The sequence below is a fragment of the Bombus bifarius genome, unplaced genomic scaffold, assembly GCF_011952205.1.
Source record: "Bombus bifarius isolate JDL3187 unplaced genomic scaffold, Bbif_JDL3187 scf7180000008321, whole genome shotgun sequence".
NCBI classification, from domain to species: domain Eukaryota; kingdom Metazoa; phylum Arthropoda; class Insecta; order Hymenoptera; family Apidae; genus Bombus; species Bombus bifarius.
This window is the reverse complement of record NW_022884591.1, coordinates 188951-210755: the sequence shown is the minus strand read 5'-3', so window position 1 is coordinate 210755 and position 21805 is coordinate 188951. Positions and strand designations below refer to the sequence as shown.

At 31.6% G+C, this 21805-nt stretch overlaps 2 protein-coding genes across 2 annotated transcripts; one reads left to right on the top strand and one right to left on the bottom strand.

Annotated features, from left to right (window-relative positions):
- The first annotated feature begins 642 nt into the window (after nucleotides 1-642).
- On the top strand, nucleotides 643-8870 carry LOC117212540. The gene is made up of 20 exons (XM_033457431.1): nucleotides 643-875; nucleotides 1296-1753; nucleotides 1839-2287; nucleotides 2387-2565; nucleotides 2636-3036; nucleotides 3111-3288; nucleotides 3365-3576; nucleotides 3662-3843; nucleotides 3915-4042; nucleotides 4136-4267; nucleotides 4347-4478; nucleotides 4550-4676; nucleotides 4752-5314; nucleotides 5413-5781; nucleotides 5906-6278; nucleotides 6504-6832; nucleotides 6949-7790; nucleotides 7861-7994; nucleotides 8070-8248; nucleotides 8337-8870. Exons 2-20 carry the CDS (start codon nucleotides 1329-1331, stop codon nucleotides 8598-8600), a joined length of 5598 nt encoding a protein of 1865 aa, XP_033313322.1. The 5' UTR covers nucleotides 643-875; nucleotides 1296-1328; the 3' UTR covers nucleotides 8601-8870.
- A 2753-nt stretch (nucleotides 8871-11623) lies between these two features.
- LOC117212543 (phosphoenolpyruvate carboxykinase [GTP]-like) lies at nucleotides 11624-18795 on the bottom strand. Its single transcript, XM_033457437.1, has 7 exons — nucleotides 18139-18795; nucleotides 15848-16105; nucleotides 15034-15218; nucleotides 14344-14738; nucleotides 13572-13919; nucleotides 13173-13439; nucleotides 11624-12592 (listed from the first exon to the last, which is right to left on the bottom strand). The coding sequence occupies exons 1-7, from the start codon at nucleotides 18396-18398 to the stop codon at nucleotides 12134-12136; spliced, it is 2172 nt and encodes a 723-aa protein (XP_033313328.1). The 5' UTR covers nucleotides 18399-18795; the 3' UTR covers nucleotides 11624-12133.
- Between the last annotated feature and the right edge of the window lie 3010 nt (nucleotides 18796-21805).

Sequence of the window (21805 nt, the reverse complement as noted above, 5' to 3'; positions counted from 1 at the left end):
TTCTAAATGCTTGGTTGTTATGAAAAATTAAGATTTCTATCTATATCGGTTTCTTTTATGATCTCTGTATCAATTCTTATATCGATCTGTATATAGGATTGTCTTTTTCATTTCTATATTCGCAAAAAAAATATGCAAATATATATTCTTGCTTAAAAAAGCATTCATAATCGTGAAATCTAGGAAAGTATAATTGTGAGAAAAATTTGTATATAAACTTGAGAAGAAACAGTTTAAGACCGACATGAGGATTGATATAGTATATTATTTATTATATTATTTACTATATTAAATTTGGTATTATTTAACAGTAATTTCATATGATTATCAAAATTTGATGCTATGAAAAAAAATGTAGAATTTGACTTCTTGGGAAAATAAAAGTACGTGTTCATACTTTTTGTATGCACTGTATTCATTAACATTCTTTATTTTCGGTACCTGCGTACAACTATGTATATAAATTAAAAGTACTTAATTTTGTCCCAAAAATATTAAAATTATTAAAACAGATTCGTAATTGTATTCATGATCTATCAAGGCGCATACGCAAGAAATATTCGCTTGCATAATAAACTAGTAATTTTGTTTTTTTCATGATGGTTATAGTGGTGATTATAATGCAATATAACCTTGGTATTCTGACGTTTGGAAATTTGACGGCGGTGTTATTGTAAAAATGTAATGCGTTGTAAATAATTAATTTTCTTCGTTTTTCGCGTAGAGAAAAGATAAATACGTTTCGACGGAATGCGTAATGTGATATTTAAGCTAGATTACTTTTGCAATCATTTATTTTTAGCACAACAAGAATTTCTTAATAGACAAATCTTTCTCCTCGTTAACTGTATTATTTTACAAGCGCATAAACACAGGTATAATATCTTGTAATATATTCATAAATATTTTAAGCGTTATATTACACGATTATAATAATAAGTAGCATAATATGAATATTATCTTATGTAAATTTTTCCACGATCTCTTAGATTATGTATATGACAAATAATTTATTAATTATTGATTTAAATATGTGTAAGTCATAGAAATTTATGATGATCTTTTTCACCTATTTATTTTTTTTACTGTATTATATTTACATTTTTATGGAATTAGAAATTTGATAGATATAAAATCTTGTATATCTTTAAAAATTTAATAATTACATTATCTTTGTAGGTACTAATTAAGTTTGAAATTTATAAAGATATATATTGTACTGTTTTCTGGTACTATATGATAATATTTTTAATAAAATCTCTTTAGAGAATTTAATGTAATATTTTATATTTCAGGTAGTATTAAGATTACCAGTTACCATAAATATAATGATTGCAGAAATAGGCACAGAGGGCTTTCAGCCAATGACAAGTTTTACTGAAGAAAGGCTATTTAAGTTACAATGTTTGATTAAAGCAACAGAGATACAACACAGTGCACAATGTGAATATGGAAAAAGATTATTTTTAGCACTTACAACAGGAAATGCTGACATTTTTTTGTATTATAAGAAAGATTCAGTATCTACTGCAGTAATTAAAAGAATACCTTGGTTCCAAGGATCTCACAAACAAATCTCAGCTCTCTGTTTTCATTCTATGGGATCATGGTTGCTCACTACAAGTGTTGATGGATCTGTATATATAATCCCTGCTCTATACTTCGTAGATGAAAATTGTGAGAAGGACAAAAGATGGACTAGTGATGATATAACTTCTTTTCCTTCTATTAGTTCACAGTCATCCCATTCAAAGTACATATTATAATTGAATTTGTAATGAAACATAATCATGAGTTAATGTTTCACTTATTATATTTTTATAATTTAAAATTTCTAGGCCTACTGCAATTGTATGGTGGCAAAGTACAGTAATACCAGCTGAAATTGGTATTATTGGAACTGAGTATGGAGAGATTATATTTATAAATCTTGAAACTGGCCATCAAACAAATGTCACACAAATCAAAGGGAATATTGCCAGTTTGCATATTTGTCGCGATCAAAGTAATGATATTGTATCTCTTCTGATAACAAGCCAATCCAGAGAACAGTGGAGATTACTTTTGGAGCAGCGTACATACAGTTGTTTGCATCATTTAGAGAATGGGGAATCATATAATACGTTGCATACAAATGATAACATGTATGATAATACCAAGATATTTGCTTCTACTAGATCCAGATTGCAAGGACTCAAACAGTTGTCTGTGGAAAAAATTGCAATTCTTAGACAAAAGTTAATAGAAACAAAAAATCAGACATTAGGAGAAAATTTACAATATCATGGTTTGTATATACACATAAGATTCAATAATTATTTAATTTTGTTATAGGCCATTAATGAGAATAATTTAACTTTTAACTACCTTTTTACTAATTTTACAGATATTACGAGCAATAGAAATACACAAAATATAACTATTAATTCTGACTCTTCTACAGAGGTAAATCAGAATCAGATAACACCAGAAGCAATGTCAAAAGATGTATTTCTAATGTCTCAGTTAGATAGGGATGGACAACAATTCTATACATGTTACCATTCTATTACAAATCAGATATTGGTATAGTAATATTTTATTAATTCTTAGTTATAATAATAAATATGACATAGAAACGATTTTAAAATTGCAGGTATATGGACCTAATTTTACTACTGTACCTTTATCAGCGCATAAAGTATTTGAATCATGTCGAAACGTTTTATTAACTCAGCGATTTTTTTTTATTACTGACGTCAGTCAACGTGTAATATATGTAATATCAGACAGATTATCCGAAACTCGTAAGAGTGATAATGGCAAATTTAATCCAGAGTGTATTGTTGGTCACTTTTCTTTGGTGAATAGTAAAGAAGTTATACGTGCAGTGTACAGAGCTATTGATTGTACAAATAGTGCACCAACAACACTTTCTGAAGAAATTAAACATAAATACACGTTACCAAAGGGAGTAAGAGATATTAAAATCGAATTACCTCATGTGGATACTTGTATAATTGTAACAAATCATTCTGTATATAAAATTGTTTTAAGGTCAGTGTTATATCCTTATTATATCTTATTAGTTTCATCAAAATTCACAATAATCATATCGTTTTCATTTGCAGGAAATCAATATTATCAATTTTTATGGAACTAGTATTAAAAAATAATGAACTAGAAAAAGCGGCAAAGTTGGCTATAGTACTCGGTATTAATGCACAACAATTATTAGAGCAAGCTGGTGATATACTTTTAACTAATAAAGAATTTCCACGTGCTGTAGCTTGCTATAAATTGTCTAAAGTAAATATAAGAAAGATGTTAACATTGTTTCCTCATTTAAATTTGTATATAATTTTTATGATTACTGTTTTTTCAGTGTAGAATAATGAAGAGTATGTTAAAATTTGCTTCTGTTGGTTATACAGCGGATTTATTACGTTGTCTTACACATTGTTTAACTTCCCCGGTTATTAGTGAAATGCCTGTTGCACCAAGAATACATCTTTCTAACTTATGTGTTCTCGCTTTTATCGAACGAACGCTTCGAGCTTCATCTCAAAAGTCCAAGGCTATATATAAAGAATTTTTGTAAGCATTTAACTAAAACTCGTTCAGATATGACTTATACAAATTTTATGAAGAAAATATTCAGTAAAAATCATTTGAATTTTAGGTATTTCTTATCTACAAATTTTTTTTACGATGAATTGTTAGCAGTTAATATCGCTGGACAGACGTGTCTGTGGGAAGTGTTACATCATTTAGCAACACAGAAGGGTCTTTATGGACAAATGTTAGATATTCTTATGAGGACAATACATACTTTCAGCACAAGCAATTTCCAACCAACACCATGTAATACATAATTATAATTACAATATAGTTTAAAGATAGTTATGTAATTATTCATAAAACAATTTTTTTAGATGGTTTGTTGATATGTATAAGTGAACCAAGTCTAATGCAAGCAATGTTAGTCTATCCTGAGTTAGCTAGAAGTCATATGTCATTTATTCTTGATAATCTTCAAGACTCTCAAATTTTTGTACTTCAGGTAGGATTTAAATTGTGTTTATGGCATAAATACGTTAATAGCATATAATATAATATAAAAATAATTAATGGAAATATTTTTATTATGTTTTAGAGATTAGTAACACTATACGATCCAACGAATCCAATAATAAGACCTAGGGTAGTGCGATGCCGATTACGTCATAGAACTACTTCGCACAGTTCTCAATCTAGTCAATGTGATTCTATAGATCTCGTGGAAAATGTATGTATAATTAATTTATTATTCAATTAACTCATTCGTTTATTCATATAATTATCATCTATTTTTTTTTCTTATGTAGGATGAGGCTGATACACTCATAGAAGAAATTATAGAAACTTTTTTACTAATTTTACTGACTTTGATTTGTAAAAAATCTATTTTACATCAAGAATCTATTACATGTAACATTGAATTATTAGAATTTAAGAAGGTAATTATCACATAAACTGCACAGTATTTCATGTTAAATAGATAATCATATATTTATATAATTTAAACTAGGATCATAGAAATACTAATTCTGGTGCTGATTTCAAAAGAAGACCATTATGTGCTGGATTCTCTCATGTTGCTCTTATTAGGAACGGAAATGTTTATACATGGGGAAGTTCTGTGCATGGATGTTTGGGTAAATATACATGCAATTAAAGACATATTTTTTTATAGCCTTTGTATGTATTATACTTATATTAATTATTATTAGGAATTGGTCCATCTGTATTGAGATATGGTTCACCTCAAGCTATAACTTTTTTTTGGCTTATGGAAGTTGAGGTTCTCAGTGTATCTTGCGGTCACTGTCATACTCTGGCAGTAACTAATAACGGCGTTTACGCGTGGGGTTCAAGTCAGTTTGGTCAACTAGGTCTGGGGAAAGTTTTACAATGTTCAACCCCTGAATTGATCACTTCTTTAGCTCAAGAAGTCATTATTGATGCTGTAGCTGGACAATACCATTCAGTAGCATTGACTGCAGACGGTAGAGTTTTCACATGGGGTTGGGGTGTTCATGGCCAATTGGGTCATGGTAATACTGACAAAAAAATGACTCCCACGTTAGTTACGTCTTTACTTGGTACCGTTATACGTTACATTACTGCCGGTCATGCACATACATTAGCTCTTTCAACAGAGGGTATTGTGTATGCATTTGGTTGTAATATTTTTGGGCAATTGGGTGTGGGTAGTAATGTTAAGAGTTCAGTGCCAATGAAAGTTTCGTTATCAGAAAGAATAACTCTTATCACAACTGGATATTTTCACAATGTAGGTAAAAAAGTTTATTGGATTATGATCATTTATCATATTAAAGTAAATAAAAGAAAAGATTACACATGTTTGCTAATGACATTATTTTTTGTTAGCTTGCTGTTAGTTATACAAATAAGTTATATATATGGGGAGCTAGTCCCCAAGTTCTCCGATTGCAAGCACAAACGCAAAAACGAACTCGAATATTGGAACAACGAGACTTGAAGCAGTTTGAAAATATTGACGAGTTCGAAAAAGTCACGGATTCTGCAAACATGAATGATACAAATGAAGAAGTCTTAGAAAATAATGCACAAAATAGAAATGTACAATCAAAAGCATGCGGTATTAGTACAGAATCGCGAAAAAAATTAGATAACAGTTGTTTAAAAAGTGTAAACGTCGGGTCCCTTGAAGAAGCTCAAACACATTTAAAACCAACCATTGTAGATACGAGTTTAGTCAAAGGGGATATCATCCGGGTTAGTTGGAAGATTCTCTTTAACAAGATTATTATTTTATCGTATTTTATCGTTCTTTTTTTTTATTTTGACATTTTTTCTATATTTAAATTTTATAACACGTCTATTAATAATAATGTAACAGATATCGGCTGGTTGCCATCACAATGCTCTCATAACGAAGGATGGATCGCTTTATATGTGGGGCAGAAATTTGGATGGTCAGATAGGCAATGGTAGCAGACGGGAAGTGCCGATTCCTACGCCATTGTGTTACAATCCTGCTTCGATTTTTGCACAAGTACCACCAAGGCATAATGCTTACAAACGAGTGGAAGAGGAACAAGATTTAAACGACGATGTAAAGAATTCTGCGGTGAACGAGAGAAATGGAAATGTACATGATGAAGCCAGATCATTCCAGGCAGAAAGTAGTAAATCCAAGGAAAAAATAAACCCTATAATTAAAACTGTTGCAATTCACTGCGGATACGATTATACAGTCGCTATTCAACCAGGTATCTAAACTGCATAATATGTTGTGCTGACGAATGTTAAAAAGAGCTTGAAGAAAATAAGTTTTATTTTTATAGTACAAAATTTAGCTTCATTATCCCCTTATGCTTCTAGATGTAGACTTTTTAATTAGTTTAAAGTTAATTAGTTTAAGTGATTATTCTTGTTAAATAGTTTCAGGTTCTGCTATCAACAATATTTTCATTTTTCGCTGTATTCTCTTTCAGGAGGTACAGTTCTAGCTTGGGGTAATAATAGTAGAGCACAATTAGGTCGGCTTCCTGCAAAAGATGCACGTGACACCGACGATAAGCTTGTGTTGATTAAAAAGCGAGTTGTACGGCTCCCTCACGCATCGCATGTAGCTTTGGACGTGCCTAGTCAAGTTCCTAATATTCCCGCTCCCATTATTTCTTATCAAAGTTACGATATACCCTCTCTGGCGGGTATAATTCGTCCTTTAAGCGTTATCGAAAAATCACCAGGAGAATTGACGCTACATTATGCATTAGAATATTTCTCTGGTTTATATGATTCCTCAAGAATTATAGAGAAGGTTGGTTTTTTACTATCTTACATAATTTTTAAAAGAATCAACTAAAACTTATAGTTCTATAGCGATATATTAATAAAAATTTTGTATAATTAATAATTTTATATCTATATTTTTAGTGTGTCGAGTTGGGAAACTATCAAGCTTGCTCAAAAATAGCTATGCTACAGCATAATATTTCCGATGCGTTTTCGTATCAATTGAAAATTTTACATGTATTGAGTCTGCAATCTTGCTCAAAAGTGAAGTCTGAAAATTTGCGCGAAAAGACAGAACGAAAGTCTTTGGATGAGTGTAATTTAAAGAAGTCTTCATCAGCACATCACGTTAGAAAGAACACTGAACTTTTTAACAAACAGATAGAGAAGAATCTGATTGATTCTGTAAAAGATTGCGCCGCTAGGAACAAAATGAAAATTCCTGCAAGCAAATCATTGAATAGTCTGCAAACGCTTCAACAAGAACTATACACATTCGATTGTCAGGGTGGCTTAGAAGAACTGTGCAGAGATATTAAATGTGAAAATGCACCTATGGGGATTTTCGGGGATAGTTTCGATTCTGACACTAGTTCTGATTCGGAGGAATGGTTGGAAAGTCTTATTTTCAAGGAAAACCAATTACCAAGGCAAAAAAAAGCAGAGACATCCACTAAAGATAGTTCTTCTCCTCCTTCTACTCCTATGAAGGAAGGTGTAGATCAGTTGCCCAAAAGCAACGGGACATTTTATGAAAAGAAAATTGCTCTATCTCGGCAGAATAATATAATCAATGAAGCTATAAAAGTTATTAAGTTTTTCTTGAATGAAATGGAAAACGAAGCGGACACTATCAAGTGTAAAATGTTACAAGATGCACTGGAGTTCTGGATTAAACACGATTTACCGATACAAAGTATAGAGAATATATTTTTGGAACACATTCAATCGATCTTTTATCCCCTTGGATTGCTGTTATTCTGGTAAATTTATTATATTTATTTATTGTACGTTTTTAAATAACGTCGTCATAATCGTAAAATATTTTTGCAGCCAAGAGATCATGGATAAATATTTGGATATAAATAAAAATAATAGCGAAGCTAAAAACTTTATTGCAATCAACTGTTTTTCTCTTAAGTTTTGTCTTCAAGTATGTTCCATGTTATTACATCATATCGATCAAAGTAAGCTTTCTTACGTTTTAAAATATCATATTGAATATAAATACTTTATACTAAATTATTATCTATTTATCTTAGGCCAACCTATGCCTGAGTTCATTAAACTATTATCTTCCTTAATGGCTGACCAATTTGGACCGCCATTGACTGGATATCCAGGCTCAAGTGGAAATAATACTCCAAAAGAAATGATGGAAGGAGTTATAAGCACTGTGTCTTCTAATATTCATGACTCCAAATCTTTTGTACACATTAAGGTAGATTATAAAATTATAGTACATTTATTTTATTAAAGTATTGCTTAAATTAACAATTATTTTTATAAACATCTATTTATGGAATCAGGATCCGGATGCAGTATATCGATTTCTCGAGGCTGAAGAAGATACAATGATATTCACGTGTGGACATCATTTTCCATTAGCTACATATAAAACCGAAGTAATTCCAACGATGGAAACCGAATTACTGGGATCCGAATCATTAGTTCTTCCACATACAGCCCAGTACTTAGGAAAAATGTTATCTCAGACTACTAAGCCGGAAATACTATGTCCTTTGTGTATACCGAGAGCATTGGAAACATTGGCGAAGAAACATGGTGGGTGAGAAGTATGTACCTGACATTTTATTTTAACGAAAAAGAACAAAATGACAGAAAAAGGTGACATATAACTTTTTCTTAGAATCTTAACGAACTCTAAAATTGTACACGTGAAAGAGTGAACTTTTAAATTAATTTTAATGAACTAAAACATTAAACCAACACTGAAATGTAGTTAATGTAAATTAAAATAACAATTACGTTTAAATTTATTGACAACACTTGCCATCGCAATTGCGTTGTATTCAATAAACATTACAAAGCACTGCAAACAACTAAAGCTCTCTATATCTTTGAAATTATATTTTTTAGATTATCTATAGATATAGATAATTCTACATAGACATCATTATAGTGCACTATATGTTTCATTACTTGAGAACATGCATCTTGTCCAATATCAGGAGGATTATTTCATTATGCACTTTGAAATTGAACATATTCACTGAAACTAGATACATATTATGTGTTCATGAATTGTCAAGTGATATTTCAAATACTTTACTAAAACGTATCATGAATTAACAAGGGATAACATTAAGTATTAACATTTTGAGTATATACATATTTAAATTTGTGAATCTCAGAAAATTAAAAAAGATGTAGTGAAATATATCATTTTCAATTAATATTCAACATCCAGTCAGCACTATATTTTAAAAGATAAGTTAGAGATTCAAATACAACGATGTAACGTGAAGAATAGCGAACCAGAAATGATTTCCTTTTTGGACTTTGTTTATGAAACGATTTTATCTCAGATTGTACAAATTTTAGAATTGATATTTTACAAGCATTGTTTTTTATGAATATGATAATAATATTGTTAGTGAATTTTAATTTATACTGCTTGAAATATTCCTTTTAGCAGATTTTACATTTTATTTGAGAACTAATTGCTTATCATTATCTGTTATATCTTATTACACTTTTAACTTTTAATTCAACTGAAAGATCCAGATATTGTGTTGTAAAATACATAAACGGCTATAAAAAAATATGTCAATAAGATATGAAATTTATTAACACTTTCGTGATCGATGGCACGATACTACGTATTTTTCCTTTTTTTTTGTTTCATGATTTTATCAGACCTCAGGGGATACCCTTTCTACAATTTTCGTAAGAGAGAGAAGGGGTAGATATATGCATAACAGAGTTGAATGAGAAATGAATCAATGCGGGCGCGAAAGTGTTAATATATTTGTTAACCAAATATTACTTACTGTGAAGCCATAGTATAGAATTGTACAGTAGTTATAGAAACATTGTAAAATATATAAAGAAAGAAAAGGAAATAAGATTAGGAAATGGGCACAGCTATTATCTGTGCAATCTTATAAAATTGGTGCAAAGTGTTAAGGACTGATGAAAAATGTATTGATCTAGTCTTCGAAGTATATGCCAGAATATATTAGTTGATCTTAGAAGTTGGAAAAAATAGATCATTAATAAAAAAGATATACATATATATATATCATGTGATTCTTTGTGAACTTAAGTTGATTAGATGATCAATGTATTGACATTGTAAACGTGTAGAACTTGTACATAGAAAATTGTTTATAAAGTTAGAAGCTTTTGGTTACAGATGAAGCAAGTTCATAGACATATTCTGTTGTATTTTTTAAAGTAGAATTGCATGGAAGTGGAAAATAATACTTGTGTATGCGAGGAAACTTTTCCATTATCATTTTAGTGACCAATATAAATGAAGGTTTAGAAATTAATTAATGCAAATTGTGGAATAAAATGAATATTCTTTATTGTTAAAATTATATTATTAAATTGTAGAGCTAAATGAAGGTGTAAAATTATAATAGCACAAAATGAATAAAATAAATAGTATATGTATGTACATCCAATTTCTCGCACAAAATAATGTAAGTTAGAAGTAATAAAAAATTAATTATTGACATGCAAAAGAATTACTCACAGATATACATTGTGTTGAGTCATTCATTATCATTCAAAAAAGTATTTAAATAGTGATTAGTCTCATTAAGAAGAAAATAAGTAAGTTTAAAGATTTCGTAACAAAATGATAAAGAGAAGTAGAAATACTTGTGAAGTGATCTTTAATATTCTTTGGCGAATTTTTAATACTTCCTTTATATTTAAAAATTATAAATACCTTCATTTAGTTCACAGGAAATATTTTTTTATCAGACATTTTACTAATTTCCTAAATGTGATATTAAACAAAATTTATATTACTTATTTTAGATGCTTGAAATTGTTGTTTTTATTTTTCCTTTCATAGAAAATTTAAAATTGTAAATAAGGAAACAGTATACGTATCATTTAAGAAAGTGCAATATTTTAAGCAAAAATAACATTGAATAATATCTAAATCCTTCTTTTACAAAATTTACGTATTTAACACGTGTGATACTTTTTTCTATTAGCTATACTTTTTAAATTGTATAATATATTTGAAAGCATAAAATATATGTATAGTATATATTATATCCTCGACATATAGGTCTCCAACTTATTTCTCGATACTTAACATACGGGTATAATGTTATTAAAATAATAATCAAGAAATTTAAACAAAATTTCTTAAAGATAATCTATTCTATACAAAATATATAGATTATGTTTTTCTTCATGTAAATTGCATTATTCTTTATCCATATTAAACATATAGTATGTATATGGCATACCGATTGAAATAAATTGTTTATTTAAGTTCCAACAAGAAATATCGATACATTTCTTTTGCGTAAGTTATATTAAATTCAATATACAGTATGAAATTGTTCTTAAAGTTCTAATTCTATGTATGTGAACAGCTGCAATATTCTTGTAATATACATCCGAATGTATAATTTTGAATGTCTTATACATATATGAATTATGAAGTCTTTCACTGATAGTATTTAAATAATTAAAATATTGGATCACAATAAATTCAATTAAAATAATTTTTTTTCTTTTATTTCAAATAAAATCCATCAAAATATTGCCTTCCAGATAAATAGCTTGAATTGAGTAGCTTTAAAAAGAACTGTAAAACAACTTATTATCTTCTTAAAATTTTTTATTAGAAAATACATATCCAAAAATACATATCTTTCTTTAAGTTACAAATTGCTTTTTTCGCTAGTTTGCACACTATTATCCTCACACGCGATCCCTTACAAAAAATCTGTTCTTACTTTTAAGAAGTATTTTCTTATAATAAAAACGATACTGTAAAGTGTAAAAAAGAGCATTTGTTTGAAAGAGTAAACATAAAGAAAAATGTTTTAATGAATATGACAATTATGTTCGACGTTCAAGTAGAAATCGTCGTAATACTACGTTTAGGTTTAATATAATAAAAAAACCTAACAACTATCTGTTTAATCTCTGTACAGACTACGATCTCTGTACGGATTCAATTTGAAATTTAATATGATCCTTAATTTGAGAATCTCTCTAGTCCTCGTTGTAAATACCTTACTTTTGATAAAAAAAGAAAAAAAATACAATTAGATGTATATCGATGTTACTCAAATTTTCCACGATATTTAAGGATCAAACGATTGGATTAAAGCTTATCCACGTTAGAAGCGAGACGATCGAGCTCTTCACGAATGGCTGCAGGTAAATCGTCGCCTATTTGCGCATCGAAATATTCCCTAAGGTGCTCAACTTCCTTTTGCCAGAAATCTTTCGGTAAACTGAACAATTCCTCCATATCTATATTCTCCTTCAAGTTTTCCAAATTGAACGACTGTAATTTTGGTAATAAACCTATGGCAGAATCTACGGCAACGTCTTCGCCGTCGAGCCTTCGAAGAATCCAGTCTAGAACGCGTGAGTTCTCGCCATATCCTGGCCAAAGGTACTTGCCATCCGCATTCTTCCTGAACCAATTCACGTGGAATATAGCTGGTAGCTTGACATTTTTCACTTCGGTCATATTCAGCCAGTGATTGAGATAATGTCCGAAATTGTAGCCGAAGAAGGGTCTCATAGCAAACGGATCGTGCATGATTGCTTTGTCCTGATTATCAATTGTTATACAAATTAGTTTCTCAACATAGAGTTGAAATAGAGAAGCATGATGAAGAATTTATATCTCCCTTTTAAATTTCTCAATACATTCGAGACTAGCGTATTCTAACAATAATTTTCTAGTTGCAATCGAAAATTGGCTGATAATTAGACTGAGTGTTTATTCAAATTCAGATTTTTATGAACACACAAATAAAAAAAATGGAATCTAAGCAGAGATTCACTTCATTCATAGTCGGTACTGTAATTTTGATATTTTATACACATATTTTTGCATATTTCTGCATTGTGTGCTTTTTCACACCTTTAAATTTCTCATAAATGTATGTACAGAAATTCCTAGTCTACTGACAATATAAATCTTTGCAGACGACCCATGCGTTAAGTCCTCAGTCATGGATCAGCCGTCATCATTAGTTTAATCAGGGATCGTATAATTTAACAATGTCTGAGACACCGGTCTCGAATTGGTTAATAAAGTACTTTGTATAAGTAAAAATCCTAATTTAGTATAGAATAATTCTTTGATGATCTTTTTTCAAATGATCCTTCTTCGAATTATTACGTACCGTATGTTCCGCTGCAGCAGTAGCTTCAGACCTCATCGAAGCTCCAATGAAAACACCATGTTGCCAGTTTCTAGCTTGATATATAAGAGGAATACCTTCTGGTCTTCGTCCTCCAAACAGAATAGCATCGATGGGAACACCTGTTGGTTCTTCCCAAGCAGGATCGACAATAGGACATTGTTTGACTGGTGTACAGAATCTGGAATTGGGGTGCGCTGCTGGGGTCCTAGATTCTCTGGACCACTTTTTGCCTCGCCAATCGGTGATCTATACAAATATGTTTACTTAGGGAAGTTTTAGGAAATTTTGAGTTTTTAAATTTCTTATAAATAGAAAAACATCCGCAGTTTAATGATAAGGATTTTTTAAATACTTTCATGCGTAATAATGAATTCCTACTTCAACGTCATCGCTGATTTCTTTTTCCAATCCCTCCCAGAAGACACCTCCGTCGCTGGTTGCGGCCACATTGGTGAAGATAGTGTTCTTGAAGATAGTTCTCATAGCATTAGGGTTGGTAGCGCTATTGGTTCCGGGTGCCACGCCGAAGAATCCATTTTCTGGATTTATAGCACGGAGTCTGCCTTCCCGGTCGAATTTCATCCAGGTGATATCATCTCCCACGCACTCGACTTTGTACCCTGGTAACGTCGGCTGCATCATGGCTAGGTTGGTCTTGCCGCAAGCACTGGGGAACGCTGCAGTAATGTAACGCTTTCTACCTTTTGGATTTGTGATAGCCAGTATCTACAAAAGGTAACTGATACAGAATCTTAAGCGACTAATGTACTTGCAAGTGCCAAGTAACGATTGAAATTGATTATAAGAGTAATAGTGAAGTTGTCACTGCTTTGATATCTTAAAAACTAAAAATTTTTATTTTTATTTAAAGTGTAGGTTTTGATGTTTATGACAATTGTCTTTAATCTATATTGTGAGTCTTGATGTCTTGTGATACACAAAATTGACTTTAATCTATATTATATCAATTTAGAGTTTAAAACAATTGCTTTTAATTTATATTAGAAACGAAGCTTAGTATTTGAGATAATTGTTCTTAATCTATATGATAGTAATCTCTGTAAAATTAAACTTTGATACAATTGCCTTTAAAGGTTTCAACATATTACATGCAAGGTGAAGTTGCGAATTATTATACAGTGTTACGTACAAGCATATGTTCTGCAAACCATCCTTCATCCCTAGCAATAGTCGAACCAATTCTCAGAGCGAAACACTTTTTTCCAAGCAAAGAATTGCCACCATAACCGCTACCGTAAGAAACTATTTCATTCTTGGCTGGTTTATGAAGGATGACGGTCCTTTCAGGATCACAGGGCCAGGAAGAGTTAACTTCAACCTTGGAGCCTCTTTTTGGTACACCGACAGAGTGCAGACATTTAACGAAATCTTCATTGCCAAGGGTTTCTAGGACTTTTTTCCCCATCCTGGTCATTATCCTCATGGAACAGACGACATATGCGGAATCTGTGATCTCTATTCCAATCTTTGACAGAGGTGAGCCCATTGGACCCATGCTGAAGGGGATGACGTACATTGTTCGACCTGGATTATTAAAATGGAATTATAAGTTTGTTTTATTTACTAAATTGATTAACTCAGATTAACTCGACATCAGTATTTGATTATGAATCGATTATTGCTTGATTATCAATCAATCCTTGGATTGTAAGTAAAATAATTGTTCGATTAGAAAAGTGAATTATGAAATAGAGTTTGGAGTGTAAAGTAATCGTTTGTTCCAAAATTAGGTAAAACCAGTAGGGCCAATCTTAGCAAAATATGCCGGTCTCGGATGTGTTAAGGAATTAGATGTACTTTTTCAAGGTTTTGGAGTTACCTTTCATGCATCCTGGGAAACGTTCGAGAATAGCTTTGTCCATGTCAACCGGAGAAATCCAGTTACCCAGTTCTCCGGTAACACCGTTACGTGGAGTAGGAATAGTATCGCGTTTGCAGTCGGTGCTGATGAACGTGCATTTCTCGACGCGCGCTACGTCCGCTGGATTCGTTCTAGCAAGCCAACTAAAAGTACAATTTATATTACGTTAATTATGTACATTGAAAATTCCCTTTCAAATAACTACGGAGTTTTCATTAGAATTTTGAGAGCATAGAAAAATAGTTTGCATACTGTATCCTTTAACAACAAGTCCAAGCAGATTTTTTTAGGTTTTTGAGTTACAAAAGATGCCCAAAATTCTTAAATGATTTTCTAAGTTTTTAGAATATCATTGAATAGTTTTTATTGTTACACGTTACCTTAATTTTATTAAGCAAAGCAAAATTTAAACAAAAACAGATATGGAAAAAATGGAAAATCATTTTAAATCACTGGTCGAAAACGATTTATTATGCAGATGGAGGGTTAAAAATTCGCATTTTAATTATCCTTTTACAGCTATTTTACCAATACTATCTATTTATATACTTGTCGTTATTCTCTTTTATTTGATAACTAGCTCATATCTTGAAAAGTATTTTGAAAATTTCCTAATTGTCTTATGTAGCTCAATTATATCTTCAAATCCTTATAAGACAGACGTTATTTAAGAAAATATTGGCAAATGTCCAAAGAACGACTGCTGAAAATAGCTTACGTATTCAAAGAATTTCCTAAATGTTATATGCTCTCGTATGAATTAAACACGTACCAGTTTTCATATTTTGGTAAAGCCGATATTGTTCCATTCTTTTCCATAAGCTTCAACAGATGATCGTACTCTGCATCGCTTCCATCGCAAATGTAAATGTCCTTAGGACAGCAAAGGGATGCACATTCCTCGACGTATGAACAAACTTTTGGAGCAAGGGGTTCTGTCAGTGTATTCAGCAACGGTATCTTCCCTATACAATCGTAACTGTTGCTGATGGATGGATTTTTCGCCACATTTGTGACCAACGTGGACACTCTGTAAAATAAAATTAAAATGTAAATATTCTTAACGCTTATTAACTATTTCGCACTCAAATGCTTAGATTTTTATATCTTTCTTTTAATCCTTTTACTTTTTTTTATAAATACTTTTTTTTTAATAAATATTTTTTAACGCATTTCCTTCGCGATATTCATTCTATGAATTCGAAGTACTCTACGCTACTCTACTTAACGCATAAAAGCCTAATCACTAGCTTTCGATCAGCGTAACAGATCTTATATAGAGCGCCTCACAGAGTGTCTGTTAATAACATGTCGACTTTTACTTCATCACTATAGAAACATTGATTAAAGGTAAAAATGAATTTTTACATTGCTATTTTTCATTGCGATATTTCGTGAAGTAACAACCTGTCTCTGTAGATCAAAGTATGATCGAGAGTTACCCGTTTACTTTTCATTGATGATGTTGAAAAAGATCTCGCAACTTTCATGCTGTTGCATACCGTACATGAAAATGTACCCTTTCCTTTTACCGACAAACCTGTTGCCTTTATAAGTACATGCTGCAACTGCATTTAAAAAATTTTCATGCTTCGACGCACATACATAGTTTAGAGTAGACACTATGGAGTACTTTTCTGTTAAAAGAAAAGTAAAAGCATGACGAATACTTTAGACGTTACTATTATTTGTACACATCGAAAAGCAACATCGAAGCTTCGTTATTTAGAAATAGTTGTCAACTAAAGAAAATGTAATTGTCTAACTAAAAGCAATTTCTTATAATAAAAGGATAATAATGAAATTATATTCGTTCAGAAAATATTCGTAACAGAGAAATAGAGAAAAGAAATTGTAAATAAACGACAATTTTTCGAAAATAAAAATTAACTGAGATGTAAATAGTAATAATCTTATAATAAAATATAAAGTTAAATTATTAAATTAAAATAATGAAATGTGAATGAATTAATGTACTAAGGTGCACCAGTTTCCGCAAGTGGCAGATCAGTTAATTAATATATTAATTAATATATTCTGTGTTGTCTTTACTAAACATCATCGCTTTATCTCAGTTATTCCGTAAACACTATGACGGTACTAAACTATATTTAGAAAATCTATTTCGTATAATTATCGCAATTTAAAAACAAAAGTCAGTCGCAGACGATAGAAGGTGATGTCTGTCTTCTATAGAAAAATAGCATTAATGATACTGTAAACAAACAGTGCAAATTGTGCAACGATGATGCTGTTGTATATATTATGATACATTATGCAATAGCAGTCAAATAGAGTCAACTGAATAGTTTCTATGCTAATAGTTAAGTTTCATATCTATCTCTTATTGTTCGAATCATTTTATGCAGCAATCGCTCCGGAATTTTTCCAGTCTCTGACCCAAATTGATTCCTCTTTTACAAATGATTTAAAAATAACATAATTTAGTTATGCATAGTTATGAGGACGTGTATTATAATTTTGCGTGATACTTGAATCGTATTTGCAGGATGTTTAAGCTCACAATGTTTCGAATTTTACTTGAAAGTTTTTGTAACACACACGTTATTAATCGAAATATTTATCCAATTCAGTCTTATTTATCTCAAATAAAAAATATCAAATGATCACAAGAGACTCTTCCATTTAAATTCTATTTCAAAATTTTATTGAAATTTTTCTTCGAAGAATCTACTTTTAAATAACAATTTAAAACGAGAAATCAAGTAATCTCACCTTTCTTTCCGATTCCACTGCGAAACTTCGTTAAAAGAGCAACTCAAATATTCTTCAAAAAAAGAAAGAAAAAAAGAGAAAAAAATACCAAGTAATTCCATTTTCCCCTCCAATTAAAAAATGTTCCAATTTCATTAAAATTCCTAAAAATGAACTCAAACATTCATTGAAAGAAAAAGCAGGAATCAAATAATTTGGTCTTTTCTACAGATTTCAAGTTCGCTTTAATACCAACCAGCAAACGATCTCCCAAAACATTCATCGCTCATCATCAAGTTCTCTAAACACAACCAGGATGATATTTGTTCATCCGAGTATCATACTCACCGCGGATAATACACGTCGATCGCGTGCGGCATCTCTGCAACGTTTGGAATAATTCGATGGCTCAAAATCGCGAATCCTGCTATCTTCTGTTTGTTTCCAGAGACGTTAACACTATCGATCGGTCCAAAATATCGAAGATTCTTCGGGCTGCCGATCAACGATCCTCTGACGGAAGCTGCAGCTATGGAGAAGCTTCTTGAAGTGCGGAAACTGGTGCTGGCAAGATTCGACCAGCGTATCGGATCGATTCTCGGCGACATGTCCTGCGTTGCTCGCTTTTATACGATCGACAAGGATTTTGCGCGAACCCTAGAGATTTGCCCCGTGGATTGGCTGTATCTACTTCCGGTGAACAAAGTGGGGGATCGATGCGGAACGCCGGCGGAATCTGCGACGGACTTTGGGTCAGTCCGCTGCTGACGCGGTTCTTCGCCTTGTCGATTGTCGCTATCCAGACTCGATCTCAAACGATCTTTGATACTCGACTTCTTTATAAGAACGAAGGAAAACGCCGTGGAAATTTTAGAAGAATCTGCTTCTTACCGATTCTCGAGAAACGTAAGATTATTTTTAAACGATATTTGTCCTCGATATTTGGCTTCCTTATAAGAATGAAGATAAACGCTGAAGAGATTTTAGAAGAACTTCAAAAGAATTCAAAAGAATTATGAAGAAACGTAAGATTATTTAAAAGATGATTATTATTTCGAGAAGAAAAGAAGATGTTCTTCAGGATCCCCCGACGTCTATCGATCGAGAAAACGGTGACACGATTGATGGAGCAAAGACGTCGAACGTGATTGATCGAGCCTTCTGTATTCCCTATTTTGTGACAGTCTTGAAGTCGTCTTGAGGTGAACATACGAAGAGATTTTATGTAGTAGTAGGTACTGAGCAAGTAGCAAGCCGTGAATTCGTAGCGGTCGATGTATGAAGCTAGCGGTAATGGTCGATGACACTTAGAAACAAAGGAAGGAATGAACTATTTAAAGAAGAACATAACGCACTATTACACGGTTTGGAATGCACTGCACCCGGGCGAGTCGATCGAAGTAAAAGTAATCGCGGCACCGTGATTGATCGGCCCACGCGTTGCATTAAAACGAAATCGGTTGCAGTGGCCGTGTCGTTTTATATTGAAACCGTTACCCGCCACTCGTTCTTCTATTTTTGCGCCAACACTTTCCCTTTCCTCTATCTAGCGCAGCATGCGACGCGACGCGACATCGCGAAAGATCAACAATGTGCTCTTTCGCTTTTAATTATCTGAACGGAGTACCTTTGTACGGCTTAAATATCGTCACAAGAAACGGTTAATAATAAACTTTGTTTATATCTAGTGGAAACGACGTAGCATCAAGATCGTAAATATCAAGTATTTGTTGGCAGCGTTGTAACGTTGTGACGTTGTAAGCGTTTCGTAGGAGTATCTTGAGGTATAGAAGTATCATTCGTACATAGATTTTGCGATTATGATTCCTTTGTTAATATCTTTCAGGCTCCATGTTGCGTGTCGTATATGTATCATTGTAATTGAACAAGTTATTATTGCTAGGTCGTAATGAAATTTCCGATTGTGATTATGATTTATACTTCACTGAATTGTAGAGTGGTTATATATATAAAGCTGTTAAAAAGTTAAAATTACATATGAAAAAGAATTGTTAAGAATCGTTATTAAAACCTCGAGGAAGATCGATGAACAGCTCAATTTATGATCGATCGGGTTATCCCCGATTATCGAGCGATTTTTTACCATTGCATGCGTCGAATGCATGTTGTATGAATGTTGAAAGGAAATAAGAGATAAAGATTGTTTGATATTTTTGGATTATTGAGTAAATTGAGATTTGGAGAAATGATATTTGACAAATTGAATGATTAAAACTCTGATTATTATATGTAGTCGCATGAGAGAATTAACTGTATGTAAATAAAACACTTGCTATATTGTAGTATTAAAGGGTCGTGAGAATTAAGATTTTCAAGAATAGCGTTTAACAATAACGAACGAGCAAGTTTTACGGATATTTTTAAATTTGCCTTAACTTGAAAGCCTTTGAAATGTGCGTGCTCAAAATGATTTCGAATTTCGACACATTTGCACTGAAGTGTGACAAACTGAATACACGATAGCGTAATTTTATTACTGTAGTTGAAGTCCATAAAATTGTTCAAAAATTAGGAAAATGTAGAAATTTCCTATAAAGAACGGCACGCCAAAATATTTAGATAGATCGATATATTTTCTGTTTCGTAAAGATCAATAAAATCCAACGATTGCTCGATCCGACAATAGTCGATTAGAATTCCACCAGTTTCAAACGGTACCAGCTCGTCCGGGGAACAATTAAATTGTTTAGAAATGAACGTTGGATCGATGTGGATCATGATGTTCGTATCTAATCGATGGGATAATATGTAGTTCAAAGTATAAGCGGTAGAACACTGTCAGAATTGCTGTCCTAAATGAATCAATTCTGATAACGTGAAGCAAAAAACTTCTCTGGAATCTACTGAAACTTCCAATTGCACAATAGAGAACGGAATATTCTCTAATGTTATCAAATACTATTAATCGCATAATTGTATATCTGTCTAAAAGTCCAATTTGAATGGTAGCTAATATAAATTATTAATAAAATTGGCAATATAATTAATGATATGAAATTGAAACGATCTTAGAACGAATGTTAAATCGTTTTTTCTTCGTGTCACTGTCCTTGGCACTTTATCTGCAAGATAATTGATTTTTCTATTGGTTAAAGGAACAGTGATTAGGATACGAGTTTCTATTAACTCTGAAATCAATGGAGCGTTCACCTAATAATTTCTATCTAATCGCTGCCTTGGTGAATATGTTAATCGTCGCTGTTTCTATTTTAAAGATTAAAACTGGAAAAATTCCAATTTTCCTCTGGCTCAATCGCTACAGATTTAGATCATTTTCTTATTAAATATTACGATAACTATTCCAAAAACAATATTTAGTTTTGAATTGCGTATCAGATTAATCATAATTACAAATTTTTGATCCTCGGTCCAATATATCTTTCTTTAATTACCAATCATCGAAATTCCTCGCAAATACGAAACTCACTGTTAAATATACGGCTAAGTATGAAAGTTTATTGTCAACATAACGCATACTATGAATATGATGAATGTATGATCTTTAATTTTAATAACAAGAAACGATGGAAAAATAGATAAAATAGCGTTTTCGATGGTAAATAAAGTCTAATATATTTTTTCCTAAATCATGTCAATAGGTTTTGTCGTCCCTCATACTTTATCGCGAAAAATGTGGCATTCGCGAATTATCGCGGTCAGACAGTGAACTACGGACCAGACTACAGGCAAAGAGATGCATTCTGCATGTTCATTTATAATGGGATCAAAAAATGAATAGGGAGTTGCTACAGCTGAGCATGATAAATTCATCAACAAAGATTGAGATCGTTTGGTCATCGTATTTTTCTTATGAATGACTTTTTTTTTGTTTGGCGATTATTGTTTTTATAATAATGAAGAATATTAATAACTTCTGATAAAACTAACATTGACTTTTGATCATACATATCCATTTTCTTTCATTATGTCACATATAACTATAATCTACAATATTTTTGCGAGTTCCATAATGAACCGTTGCATCAAAATATTA

What these genes read in the sequence shown, in the direction of transcription:
- LOC117212540 (XM_033457431.1), top strand. Translation starts at nt 1,329, where the DNA reads ATGATTGCAGAAATAGGCACAGAGGGCTTTCAGCCAATGACAAGTTTT. An exon ending in CTATTACAAATCAGATATTG is followed by an intron (nt 2,566 to 2,635) that starts GTATAGTAATAT and finishes TTAAAATTGCAG; the next exon opens with GTATATGGACCTAATTTTAC. An exon ending in CTTGCTATAAATTGTCTAAA is followed by an intron (nt 3,289 to 3,364) that starts GTAAATATAAGA and finishes CTGTTTTTTCAG; the next exon opens with TGTAGAATAATGAAGAGTAT.
- LOC117212543 (XM_033457437.1), bottom strand. Translation starts at nt 18,398, where the DNA reads ATGTCGCCGAGAATCGATCCGATACGCTGGTCGAATCTTGCCAGCACC. An exon ending in TTACCAAAATATGAAAACTG is followed by an intron (nt 15,219 to 15,847) that starts GTACGTGTTTAA and finishes TTGTACTTTTAG; the next exon opens with TTGGCTTGCTAGAACGAATC. An exon ending in AAATCAGCGATGACGTTGAA is followed by an intron (nt 13,440 to 13,571) that starts GTAGGAATTCAT and finishes ATATTTGTATAG; the next exon opens with ATCACCGATTGGCGAGGCAA.